The following is a 13893-nucleotide window of genomic DNA, read 5'->3' on the forward strand; positions in this document are numbered from 1 at the left end:
TCACAGTTCCTGTGTGCAATAATATGCAACTTCTTCCTTACTTTCAAATTTGATTTGTAGAGTTGTGAAATAAATTTTAAAAAGCAAAATATAGCAAAGATAGTATGTTCCTATGTAAATTGAAGCAGTATAACAGGGAATGTTTTGGGTAGATTTTTTTTTTGATAGGTATCACTTTGGGTTAATTTTGTTTAAAATGCATTTTCTACCAGTAATTATTGAGAGTTGGTAATAAAAGGTGAGAATTTAGAGCAGTTTCAGTAGCATCTGTGGTTCCAAACAAACAAAAACAAATAGAAGTTAGTGTTCTGCTGTCCTGTAAATAACAAAACCAGCATATTATTCTTACAGATAATTCTGTACTTTGGCATCTGAAGATATAGCATCTGTGAGTCAATGTTGCATGAGAACACGTTCTGAATTGAGACAAAGAAAAAGTTTCTCGGCCACTTTTGTGGCTGTTTTCATTAGATGAAAAGACAGTTTTATAACTTCACAGACATAAATGAAAAGGATTTTCTGTATGCCAGTAGCTGGTAAGTCTGAATTGCTTCTATTAGGAAAAAAATCTGTTTCTTTATATGTAATTATCACAAGAGGTGATAATAAAAGAGGTGGTATGAGTTAACTACAGTGACAAAGTATGCTATCTATGAAATATGGAGTAGCTTTGTATTTATTATAATAAATTTATCCCCTTTCATTTTTAAAAAATATATCTTTTTAAGATTATGTACAAGATAGATCTCATTAGCTTGTTAAATTGCTGTAGATGACAAAATAAAGAACAAAACTACCAATCTATACATCCAATTGAAAATGAAGGAATTAGATGAAAAATACAATTTGGTCACTACGTTCATTGATGCTAGATGATAGGTGCTAGTAACTCTTGAGATAGAGGCAATAAGAAGCTACTGCTTTTGTTCTTAATCAACTCCTGTCCCTATAGTATGGATTACAGATTCCTTGGTTTTGTTTTGTTTCTTTGTTTTTCAACATATGAATTTTTAAGTAACAAGATTCACAGATTTTTAAATTAGAATTTCAAATGTCTTTAACGCATTGGAGGTGAAGTAATAGAAATAGTTGTTTTTCACTTAGGTCTTCAAGATTCTGTTACACCTAAGAGATGTTTGCTCCTGAACTGAATAGTTTTCAATAGGAGCTTCAGAGCATTTAATGCTTGACACAGTTTTCATTATTTTACAGAATTGAGTTTTCCAATAGTCCTCAGTACGAGATAGTTGTAGTTCCTTCTAGTTCGTATTTGGTAGACTCTTGCATGAAAGCTGTGCAAAACTGTTTTTCACCGTGCAGTGCAGGCTGGAGGAGCTAGCTGCAATTCAGAGCAAACTAGCACTCAACTAATTTCACCCATGTTCTTTACTACTCCTGCACAACACAAACATCATCCAAGGAAGCTATGCATACGCATATAAAGGAATCACTTGATGTTAATCCTCAAATATAGTTTCCATTAACCTATATCCTGTTTGCTTTGACTTCAAAAAGGGCAAATTGGGATTTCTACTGTAACGGAGTTTCCTAGATTTTGAAATACTACTGTATTTAGCATTTCTCTTTTTATGTTACCTGGTTTAAAAAAAAAAAAAAAAAAAAGAATTTTGCAAGAGAAGGCTTATATTAAATTGCTTATACCTCTAGTTTATTCTCATAAGATTCTGAAAAAAACACTTTTGTATGTCTTTGGATGACAGTATATGAAAATATACTATGTCCTTTTTTTATATATAAATAACAGAAAATTCATTTTCTGATTGCAATCATATCTAGACATATAAATTTATTTTACTTTCAATATTCTCCTTTAAGATATATGAAGTAAATTGCATTTTTTTAAAAACTTATCACTTTTTACATATTTCCATTAGTGCCCTTTAATATCTATATCAATATAAATATAATTTGATTTTTGTTAGACTTCATAAATATATTGACATGACATATCTGTAACACTGAACATGAAGCTTCCAATGCAAGAGTTTGTACATAGTCCATACCCAAATGTCACCATTATTTCATTTAAAAGATCCCAGCATGTCTACCTCATGATCACTATAAACTCTATAGTACTGAAATACGTCAACACTTTTTCTTGCTACATTCATTAAAATTAAGCACCCTTACCCTACCCCATCTGTAAACATCAAGTCAATTGGCAGCTAGCACATTTCCCAGTCAGCAAGCAGTATTGTGAATTTTATCTTCTCTTGCAGAAATCAATTCGTCTTCGTTGCAGCAGATGAAATTTCTTGTAACACCTCTGCAGGTAACAATCATTGATACTTCTTGATGCATCCATCCAGGTCTCAATATCCTTTTTCACATGCTGCATTTAATCGTAAGAGAAAGCATAGGAAAGTCCATAATATAAATTTTTGGAATAGTTTCATTAATTTCTAGTTTGAGTCTTTAGGTTCTGCCATATAAAAGACATTAGGTTATTTTGCTGACTTTGGTGTTTTATTTCCAGTTTAAATATTATGTGGCCTATAAAAGTAAGGATCTGTTAAGCCTTCTCACAAAAACTTAATGTGCAGTACAATCAAGATTGTGACTTAAAAAAAAAAGTCAAAACAAACCAAACTAATGAAAAGAGTAAGTTAGATAGAGATAGTTAGATCTATGTAGGACATTGTAAGTGCTATAGATTTAACAGTTTTCTTTTCAACTCTTTGGGGGCAAATATTGCCCACAAGGGTACTGCAGACCCTAAAGCACTCACAAAGTCTATCCTATGGATAAGATAGTGGGAGAGAGGGTCTGTGTCTTCAGAGGATCACTCTCTAGTAAGTAAAAAGTCTTAGCTGCTTTGCTGGTGTACTATCATGTTGTAAGCCATGGGTACAGAAGAATGAAAATGTTTTCAAAAAGTATTTACTAATGGTAATTTATATCAGATGTGTCAAGGGATTTAATGTCTTTTAAGCAATAGATGTTGAACAATCTTAGTCTTAATACAGGTAAGGATGATGTTATGTCGCTACATAAGAAATCAAAAGCCAAAATAATTAGTAACAGTGTTGGGCCGTATTCCGCTGATAGCGTTATGCAAAAAAATCTGCTGAGTTCATGGAGCTGTGTGTATTGAAGGATGAAAGGATATATAGTGTGAACAAAATGTTGGTATTAAGAAATGTTTATTTATACAGAGTTGTACATTAGCAGAAATAAAGGTGATGAGTTTTCTGCTTATTCTAGAGTGACCTACAGAGAAACAAATAAAAAACATGTATTTATGAAAAAGAAGACCATAGCTAAAGCTACAATATGCTGAGATTGTAATAATTTGTATGGTAGCCACGGCATTTTTGGTAATCTGAAAAGTTCTTCCTTTTTAAAAAAATAAAAAATAAAAAATGAATTTTTCAGAGTCCCGAATTATTAGCAGAATACATTTTGAGAACATTTGACACTTTCTTGGTCTCACTAGATTTGTATTTTGGCATTCATTTATTTCACATGTGCTTCCTATTCTGTTCTGGATTATAGTGAGCTGACTACCCATTAGACTACTAATTCATAAACCTATGCCTTCCTAAGTAAGTATACAGAAACTAATTTTAGCAACTTTTGAACTTGGAATTCTTGACACATACATGTGGTCTTTAATAATTTTCTTGTCCTGAAAACAGTTCCCTCTTTTGCAGAGTGAACCCTTCTAAGCGTTAATTATACCTGTAGACATTTTTTCCCTCAGATCACACAGAATTCATGTATCCAAGACTATACTATACATATTCTGTATATCACTACTCTGGAATTCCAGTCAATAATATAATACATTTGTTCATCAGTAAATTCAGTGGACTGTACACAGAAGAAAATGGACTTCTGTGTATATTTACTAAAACTTTTCAGTTTACCAGTAAATTACCTCTATTGAATTGTTGCAATAAATAGGGTGTTTTTGTTAGGTATGTTCTTGACAGTATGATAAATATTAATGATAGGTAACTGTAGGTGCCTTTTTTATTATATGATCTGAAGGAGCAAGCCTGTATCTTCTGTTCCTTTTATATTTAAATTTTAGTGACAGAATTTAAAGGACTTCTGGCTATATTAAAACAATCATACTCCAGCCCATATTTCTGTGTGGTACAAATTGCCAAAATTGTGTTTGGTCTTTCAAATCTGTAAGCTGACTTTCAACTAATTTGTTATCTAATGTTCTGTGTTTTAATACATGAAGTAAATATAGATACATAATCTTTCAGAACAGCAGCTGACAGTCATGTGGTTTTTCAGATGCATGCAATACACCTACAATACAATTTTATATGCTAGTAGTGCTTCTAAACTCAATTACAGTAATTCAAGTGTTTGCAAACTTGATTTAAGATGAAGGTTCTGATAATATGCTCAATGTTTGAAATGTGAGTATATATACATTTGTATTGTTTCCTTGTAAAGAATATAAGTGTTTGTAGATTTCAGATAATAAGAAAACAAGTAAGTTTTTGGGTGGAACTTTACCATCAAATAGAAATGGGAAGTCCTGGGTGATTCTGCTGGTAATAATCACTCATCTCTTCCTGATGCTTTATCGTTTCTGCCAGAGGACACATAACCCTCAACCACATGACATTATTTTTCCTAGTTTAGGAATTAAGTAATCTTGAAAACCAAAATGAAAGGCTATTGCCAATGTGTCAATATACACATTTCTATTTCTGTATGTGTATCTGTTCTTGCATGAACATTATACACAGAAAAGATATGCTAGTGTGTGACAGAGGGATCCTTTCATGGGAAATTTTAAAATAGTTTGCTCTTGCATCCAGTGCATTCTGAAGCTAAAAATAATTACTCTTCAGAAGAGAAGTTTTGTGCTTCTGGGATAGATATTCTCTGGCAGGCATGATTAAAGAGTATGCAAACAGACCTAAACTAGATCAGAGGTAGGGAAACTACCTGAAACCTCCTTTCAGTTTGATGACGGAATTTTAAACAAGGATCTCTGAAGAATTTCCTCTAGCTAAACTCTGACAGTGGTTATATTAGAGGAGAATTAATCCTGAGTTTTCTGCCTGATGGAAGCAAAATGGATCTTACCCTATCAGTCTCCTTATAAATCAGAATGAAACCCAGAGTAAACCTATGGTTTATTTACATGTCGGTTAGAGAACATTTTTCATTTTGAATCTTTAATATTTTTAATTATTTTTTCAAATCAGTGCTCAGTATATATTGTTTTCTTTTAAGTTTTATAAGGTCAAAATTCATAGTTTGTAAAGAAAAAAATATTTTCTAGTGTCTTTACCAAGTTCATTCTAGGGTGTACCTGCGTATCGCATTTTATGATTTTTGTGTAAAAATGGAACAGGATCATTATTCTGTATTTACATCACTCTTGCTTTCTTCATCCAACTTCTAATGCTTATCCAACTTCCATCTACAAACAAAAATAAAATCCAGTGTGATATTATTTATATAATATCATCACAGCTGATATTATTTTTTCTCCCAAGTGTATATACAATTTATGATTTTGAAATAACAGAGAGAAAGGAAAAGGTATATGTAAACCTGAATTTGAAATGAAGTATGGTGAAAGTGGATATAATATATGTCCAATTGTAACTGTATTTATTTATATATTTGAGCAGAGTCATCCCTAGGAGGCGGGATTGTGTGCATGTGTATAACAGAAATGCGTTATAAAGCTTTAGAAGTTGATAGTCCTGCATTAAGTTTTTGGCCTCTGTTTGGAGAAAGAAACAGTCTCCAAAACAAATTAAATATTCTGAAATGTTTAATTTTCAATTTAGGAAAAACATATCTAAAAAAGGCAGTGTGAAGAGGCAAACATTTATACTATCAAAATAGTTTGAAAAAAATATTGACAATTTTTAATTAAGGCAATTGCTCAAGTCATGGCAATTTTCCTGTATACTATCATTAACCTGTCAACATTAACACTACCACAAATTTAAGTCATGAAACAATAGCAAATATGGATATACTTCTTTAAAAGCAAATTAATATTTGACAAAGTGCTTAGAATGGGTAAGGTACCTGTTGTGGTCTACCTCTGCTATGTACATAAATAATTTTATCTGGTCAAATTTTGCCATACGTGCTTGCATACATCTCATTGACATATTTAGGTTTCTGATGGGAGGCATTGATCACATTATACTCTTTCAAAGGAATTTCCAAACAGTAGATATTATACAAGCTGCTTTGGAAAGAGTGCAGTTTTAGGGAGGTTTGCATCAGCCTTTTTGAATTACTGTGTAACGACATAGGTTCAGTTGTGAAAGGTTTCTTTCTAAGTATCACTGCCAATGGTTTTGATTTCATTTCATGAAGCAATTTGGGAAAATAACCATTTTCTACAAGATGCTTTTATTATTATGTTAAACTCTACCACTAATCAGATGAATTAAAAAATTAAGATGAAGGAGCATTTGTAAGGTCTTTATGCTAGTATTTATTTAAGCCTCTACAGGTTTTCCCTGTGAAAAATAGCAGATATTGAAGTTTTTGCACTGGAAAAACTAGGGAATGTTGTACTAATGCACATTATTAAACTTCTATAAATTCAAGTGTCCTTTGTGGTGGTGCTTTAAACTTCCCTTTACTGCTGCTGTAAATAGTGCTTACATGGAATTCTATTTGTTACTGCTGTTACTGCTCTTGGTAGTTGTGTGGTAAAGATGTTCAGCTATTGGATCAGTTGATAAAAATCAGTAAATGCTTTGATTATTCTCTGTTCTTCTTTCTTAAAATTTGATTAATTTCTTTTCTCACTGACTGAAAACACTGGCAGACCTTTTGGCATCTTTGTCATTATCTCTTTGACAGCTTGCCTTCCCTGTGCTTACAGTTCTAGGTCAGTTCACATGGCTAGTCAATTGTGACAACATGACAAGATTAAGTAAAGCTGAGTTTCTGTGATTTGTAAATGGAGGATTTGCAATGTGAAGCTCCTTCGATAAACAGAAATAGTGAATAATCTGTGTTTGCCCTCAACAAGTGCATATAAGCATATGTGCATCCCCTGTACTGTTTTTTTTTATTATTATTATTTAATGAAACAGAATTTTTTCTCATACACTGAAAGCCAGACACATGAAAGGTGGTTTGTGTGTGTGCTGTATGTATGATTATATACTAGTAAATTAAATAAACAAGGATTCAGTATGAATATCATGAGGTTATTATGTAACATTTAAAACATTAAACAAACAAAAATATTACTGCGTACTACTGAACTTTACACACAAGCAAAAAGACTGCTTTAGAATGTAATGTAAGAATTGTCTGGTGTATTTGTTACTGAACTAGATCAGAATTTATTTAGAGTTTATTGCCACAAAATATAACAGCAGCAGTAATAGACAAATGCTGTACAAATTTAAAAAATAAAATAAAAAATGCTTGTTTTTCTTTGAAATACAACAGTTTGTGTCACCTGATGGCAAGCCTCAGTTTGCCCAGTGGCTTTTTATTTTTGTGTATAAATGAAGTCTCTTTTTCTTGTATAGAGGTTATACAAAAAGGTGCTGTTGGTAGCACATAATTATTTTACATTTTTAAGTAAACATCAAGTGCACACTTGTGTGGAATCTGCCTTTGTCCATTTGTAAATCCAGACAGCAAGACTGAAATTTGAGACAGAGTTTTTAAGGTATGGTCTGTCCCTGGGGTTGTTCCATAGTACTGATTCAGTGTCAGCTCAGGAGGGATGTCACCTGTGCTGTAGTTTGTTGCACTTCTATATTTCTGCAAATTGACTGATATCAATCATATTTTTAAAAATGTTTAACATGGTGGCAGCTCAACTTTGGATGACTGTGAATATATAAAAGACTTCAAAAAAAGCTGTAGGTTGTCATTCAGAAATAAAAATTAAAATCATATCTGAACATCAATGATGGAAATTTCTGCAAAGGATGCATCAATTAGTAATAATTAGTGAGCCAATTAATAATGGGAATTATCATTATCTGGCCAAATTCAGATATTACATAAATAAAATCAAGAGCTGGAAATTCTTCCCTGCATATAGATACATCTGAATAGGCTTTTAAAATTTCTTCTGGCTCCAACTGGAAGAAAAATGTAGACTGCTTCTAATGTTATCACTAATGTATTTACAAAAATCCCTTTGTTGAAATCATTTATTATCATGATTTATTATTATCATGATTTTTTATTATTATCATGATCATTGATTATCATTATAGACTATGGTCACTTTTTTTATCTCTGTGAAAACCTAGGAATGTTAATGCTATATTAACAGGAAATCCTGCATGGTCTTCAATATATACAGGAGGTTAGCACTGCAGTATACCTTGAAGTTTCACTATTTCATTGTGCTATGTCTGTCTATACTACATCTTCCCAAGTCTTTTTCTGCTGCACATCACAATACTGTAAAGCGTTATCAGTAGTGGAAGAGGAAAATTATATGCAAAGGAATATTTTATGCTCCTGCAGAATTATCTTAATGTTTGGTATTATGCATTTAAAACTTTTCATAGAGGATTTTAACATTTTTAACCTTTACAATCAAGGAAAATGACTGGAAGCTGTTTTTATCAGCAGTTTTCAAACATTTTCCTCAGAATTAAGTAAAAACTTAGGACAGACTTCTTTCCTCATTTCCTTATGAGATATTTAGAGAGACACATTGCTCACTTACATGATGTAAGTGCCTAAAGTTATTTGGTATTAATATCCAAAAGTATTAAAAATATTTGGCTGCAGATGCCTTGGACACCATAAGCTGATAAGTAAAGAATTTTAAGTGAAAGGACTACCACTGCTGCACAGTGATGACCAACTGAGGTTAAAATACTGCAGTATGTTGTGTAACTGGTGTGCATACAAAGGAGCTCCTGCTGCTGCTGTCACCTGGTTTTGGTATCATAATAGTCATGTGACCAAGAGAAAACACATGTTGGTTAGCTACTGGAATCATTTATCTGGATAAGGCCAGGTAACTTACTTTCCTTGTATTCCTTCCAATGCTTCACTGAAATCTTCATGTCTTTTGTCTACAATTTTATTGCAATTCTGCATCAAGGTCTGATGGAGGAAATATTTGGATTGCCCTTTTTATGCCAGCTGTGAACAGCAAGAGGCACATCCTGCAATAGAACTCATTTCCTAGGTAAACAGTTAGGGTAGGGATACCGAACCACTCTGCATTGTATTCTACCTTTTCATACCTAGCTAAAGCTGACTCGTTCAGTTGCCTTTTTGTAAAATTTAGTAATAAGTGGCAATACTAGTATTTGTGTAATTTAAGTTTATACTTTTTGAAGACTCAACACATATAGGTTTGAAGAAGCGGCAATTTTATGATTTGATTGTTCAATTAAAATCAAAGCTAGTAAATGGGTAATATTGGGAAGAGTTAGAAATATGAGCTTCCAAGTGGATACATATGCATTGCTTGTAATATGGAAAGCAACAAGGGAAGAGATCATGCAGTTAGGTTGTTATATTATTTTCAGTTTTAATTTTTACTTGATCACTGGCTGAGGTAGTATCAAATTTTTAACTTCTGTTTTTATATGAGAATGGAATCATCAATTTCCACAGTTCTTCTAGCAATATCTAGTCTTAAAAAAATGGGGGGAAGTGATAGTATTCAGAAATCTATGCACATCAGATTCTTTAAAAAATTTTTTTTAAAAAATCTCATTTTATGCTTTTTAACAACTAAGGAAAATGTTTTAACTTGGTGTATACTTTATAGTGTGATGTTTTCTTTATTAATGTTGTCATTAAACCTTATAGTAGATAGGTCATTAAGGATCTTCCAACTGTCTCCAGTGAGTATCAGAGCTCCACTGTCTGTCCTAGATGTATATGAAAATACAGCCACAGTAACAAAGAACTAAAAAACCTAAAATGGTACTGAAAATTAGAGAAAGGCATACCTTCCCTATTTTTAAGAGTCTCTAGTAATACCTATTACTGATGATTTAAAGAAAGAGATTCAATTCCAAAGGCACTACTAAAATGAATGTCTCTTAATTACCATTTTTATTTATTTATTTTTTCTGTTTGTGCAGTGGGCAAAACAAAATATCCTTTTGTATAGTATTTAAGCAATTTTAAACCTTTTACAGAAAATCATTGAAAAAATTGACACACAACCTGAGTAGAGAAGAGCACATGAGGATTTCTTTTTTGGTAAAGAGTTTGCTGCTATAATGCTACAGATGTTAGCATTGCAATGATGATTTTTTTTTCCCAGTATTTCCCAGTAGGGTGTTGGTCAAGCTACTTAAAAACCAGTGCCAGTAAAACAAAACGCTAGCAAACATTAAGTTTTTCCATGCTGTGTCCTGAATACTTGTTCTAGACATACTGAAAAATAGTGAAACTTACCTCGTTCACATTACTGGTGCATCACAATTGTTCATATGTTGTGTTCCTGAGTAAAGAATTTGTAAGTGCACATATCGGTACTGATACATTGATTTAATATTCTGTAAAATGCACAGATAATCACCTCGACTATGAAGTCATTTTAAAAACTTTGCCATTTGCATGTTCTAAATTTTAGTAAATTGTTTACCTAGAATGAATATTTCCAGGGTAAATTATCACAAAGCATTTAAATGCCACTAATTTAATGAGAAATAAGTATGCTGGCATAATAGTGAATAAATGAACCAATGACTATGTGACTACACTAGTTTACTGATTTTCAGTGTGACAGTATAGTTTAAATCCTTGCTATTTTCAGCATGAAAATCAGAATCTATTCTGCTAACCTTCTGAGCTTCTAAATTTGGTGTCATGCAAGGGCGTGTTTAAAAATTAGCATTTAAAAAGAAACCTACTTGCTTTAAGTTTAAGCTGACACTGTTCCTTTCCTCTGTGGAAATGAAATTTATTAATCATAATAAAACCATCATATTCTGAAGGTAGAGGTCACCCTGAAGAGGAAAAAGTCTGTTCATCAGAGAGGAATTTCAATGCATTTTTCCCAGATAATATCTGAGCATGGATTCTCTCCCCTTTGGAAATATATTCTTCCATGGTTGTGCTTATATGCATCAAGTGTATGTAGGAGATTGCAAGAAAGAGAATTTTGCAATTTAATTTTATATACTTTATTTTCTTTTAGAGAAGATTTAGAAGAATTTTTCTTACATTTTATTTCATGTTTACATAACGCACATTTATTCAAGTGGGATTCCAATAAAGATAAAGGAAGAATTAGGAATGTTTCATATTTTAAAAAGAATACAAACTTTACTGGTTCTGAAATACCATCTTTATGCTAACATAACAGTACAAACTTCAGCATTCTCTTAATGTAAATATAAAACATTATTTTTAAGAAGCAGGGATTAAGTTAGGTCACAATTTTTACATTAGGATTACTTCACCACTCTTTTGTTTTAAGGAAAAATCATAGTTTAAACAATAGGATGAAAACTACTGAGTTGAAACAGTCATCCTTTCTTTGGAAATTGCTTAATATATTTATTTATCCATATGTTCCATCTTGCTTGTCCAGATTTCAGTAAAATATTGATGTAACATGTTTAACCGCTGTTACCACCACTGTTTATTATAGCACTTGCTCATCACTTCAGTGATGATTTAGGTTAAACATAAACCTAATTTAATAAAGCTTGAGCACTATGTTGGGCTCTATGGGCATGTACCTTCCTACTTAGAAGAACCCCTTGCATTTTGGCCGCTTAATCCTTTGCCATGGGTGACCCACTATGCTGTCTGTTTTGTGGGGCACTATTATATAGTCGATTATGCAGCAGTAAATGGGGATCAAAGCAGTGAGGAAAAAAAGGGTCACAGTAAGTGCCAGTGTAGTTAATGGCTTGCACTACACCAAAACTAATGTGATTCTTACAGTTCTAAACTTACAGTCCTTGCTTAGTATTACAGTAATACCAGTTAATTAGGGAAATATATATATATATATATGTTTGGAAAATATACCAATTCCTGTTGCTTTAAAAATAAGTCATGACTTCAAAGCATGTATAATAGTACTTACGATTCATCCTCCACGTTACTAGGGATATGAAGGAAACGTATAGAGATGGAAATAAGTCTAGATTTAAATTATTTTCCTTTTCTAGATGTTTTCTTACATGAGATTTGACTTGAGAGAATTAAAATCATAATGATTTTTAAAATGGATTCTCAGACTTTAAAATGGGCATAGGCAAACAGAGGAAAATAAGGTGTCTTTTTTACTTCAGTGGAGATGAATGAGAAATACATTCTGTTATGTCAAATGGCCCATTTCAATTTGGTATTTTTACTATCAAAACTAAGTATTTTAAATTTCTAAATATCACAATGCTTACATCCCAATGTGGAGGGTTATCAGGGTTATGCTCCTTTCAACCAAAGAGGCTGCAGAGTATGCAGTCACTGTCAAACCTGAACTAAGAACTCTTTACTCTTTTCTCAAAGGATCAAATATATTTCCAAAGATAGGCATTTATGGATACCACCGTTTAAATAGAATTTATATATAAATTTAATCCTTCACTCACCAGTATATTGGATGCAAAAAAGAAAATAGTGTGTTTTATACAGGTCTTTTATGCATATTTTCCTGAGTTTTAAGACTGTAAGGTAGAAAATTATTGCCCATCCCTGCTTCCCCTGGATATTCTTGTCTATCTTCAATAGCTTTGAGGCCCTCTCTGGTGAAATCTGAAGAAAACATGGCTATGCATAAGAAATTGAGCCCACATTCATGAACTTGCAGTACTTCCATAGCTTCGATAGATTAATTCATTTTTAATGTATTACCCATTAATAGAAAGTTGAATTTACTGAGTAAACAGGATAGTACAACTGAAGGCATTCAGCCACTATGGTTTTACTTTGTAGTGAAACATCCAGATTTTGCCATGGAATACTTTATAGGGAGATAATGTATGATTTGCATTTGCTCAAAATTTCCATTAAAAGTAATAGGAACTTTGCCCTTGAAATTTAGCACAGTATGTGGATTTAGACTCATAAAGATAAAAGGATAACAGATGCCACAAAACAGTTTTACATTTTAATATTAAGTTAAAATGCCATGGAAATATTCCACTTTAAACTTTTAAGTCTGGGACGGGGAAAAGGAGAGGAGCTATTCATCTTAGGTACTTCAGAACGTGGTTGCCAAGAGGGTCCAGAAATGCCTGTTCTTCAGAATGGCCAAGTCCAGAGATTTGGGTTTATTTGTAAAAATGTTGTTACAGCTGTTTGTAAAAATGTTGATCATTCTTGATGACCTGTGTAAAATGCTCAGGATTAAAGCAAGAATGAGCAGTAAAGCTCAACTCCATACAAGACAGGTTTTAGAGAACTGTATTGACAGCACTCCATTGCTGGAAAAAATGGCCAACTCCCAAGTATCCTCCTACCAACCAGCGTACGCTTTGAAGTTTGTACTTACTGAATTTTATTCTACCTTTTTTTTTTTTTTTTTTTTTTTTTTTTAATCCAGATGTGGTTATATGTCCTTGGAAAAGGCAAAATATATCACCTGCAAGTCTGTAAGCCTGAGGTTGGTTGGGTAGTAAGAGGCGTTCATGTAATGTCTGCCTTGTCAGAGCTGAATCCTCTTGCTTTTAGATAGCACAGCAGTGGGTGGTGAAGGATTGCATATGCTGTGGAACCATTTCTTTCTCTGTTTTCCCTCAGCTGATTATTTAGCTAATCAGATTCCATTGGTGGAGGAGCAAATGCATGCGATAAAAAGAAAAAAAGTTTTCATTTGTATCCAAAAACTAAGATAACTATAAAGAATGAGACTACTCTGGGATTACTGATCACATGATGTTAAAAATAATGATTTTTGAGAGAGAGATCAATAATATTATTAAAATTAACTTGGTTATTACTTTAGCCCTT

The 13893-nt window shown here is 32.5% G+C and overlaps 1 protein-coding gene across 35 annotated transcripts in view; it reads left to right on the forward strand.

The window, feature by feature from the left end:
• Nucleotides 1-13893, forward strand: part of RBFOX1 (RNA binding fox-1 homolog 1) — an 861472-nt gene that overhangs the window by 844455 nt on the left and 3124 nt on the right. For 5 of the 35 annotated variants that reach the window (XM_040574365.1, XM_040574359.1, XM_040574369.1 and 2 more), the window contains one exon: nt 2241-2293. The exons of the other annotated variants lie outside the window; for them this stretch is intronic. In XM_040574365.1, the coding sequence (XP_040430299.1) occupies nt 2241-2293 (53 nt within the window). The remainder of the gene's footprint in view (nt 1-2240; nt 2294-13893) is intronic. 35 annotated transcript variants of the gene reach the window in all.

Source organism: Cygnus olor, chromosome 15 (genome assembly GCF_009769625.2).
Source record: "Cygnus olor isolate bCygOlo1 chromosome 15, bCygOlo1.pri.v2, whole genome shotgun sequence".
Taxonomy (NCBI): domain Eukaryota; kingdom Metazoa; phylum Chordata; class Aves; order Anseriformes; family Anatidae; genus Cygnus; species Cygnus olor.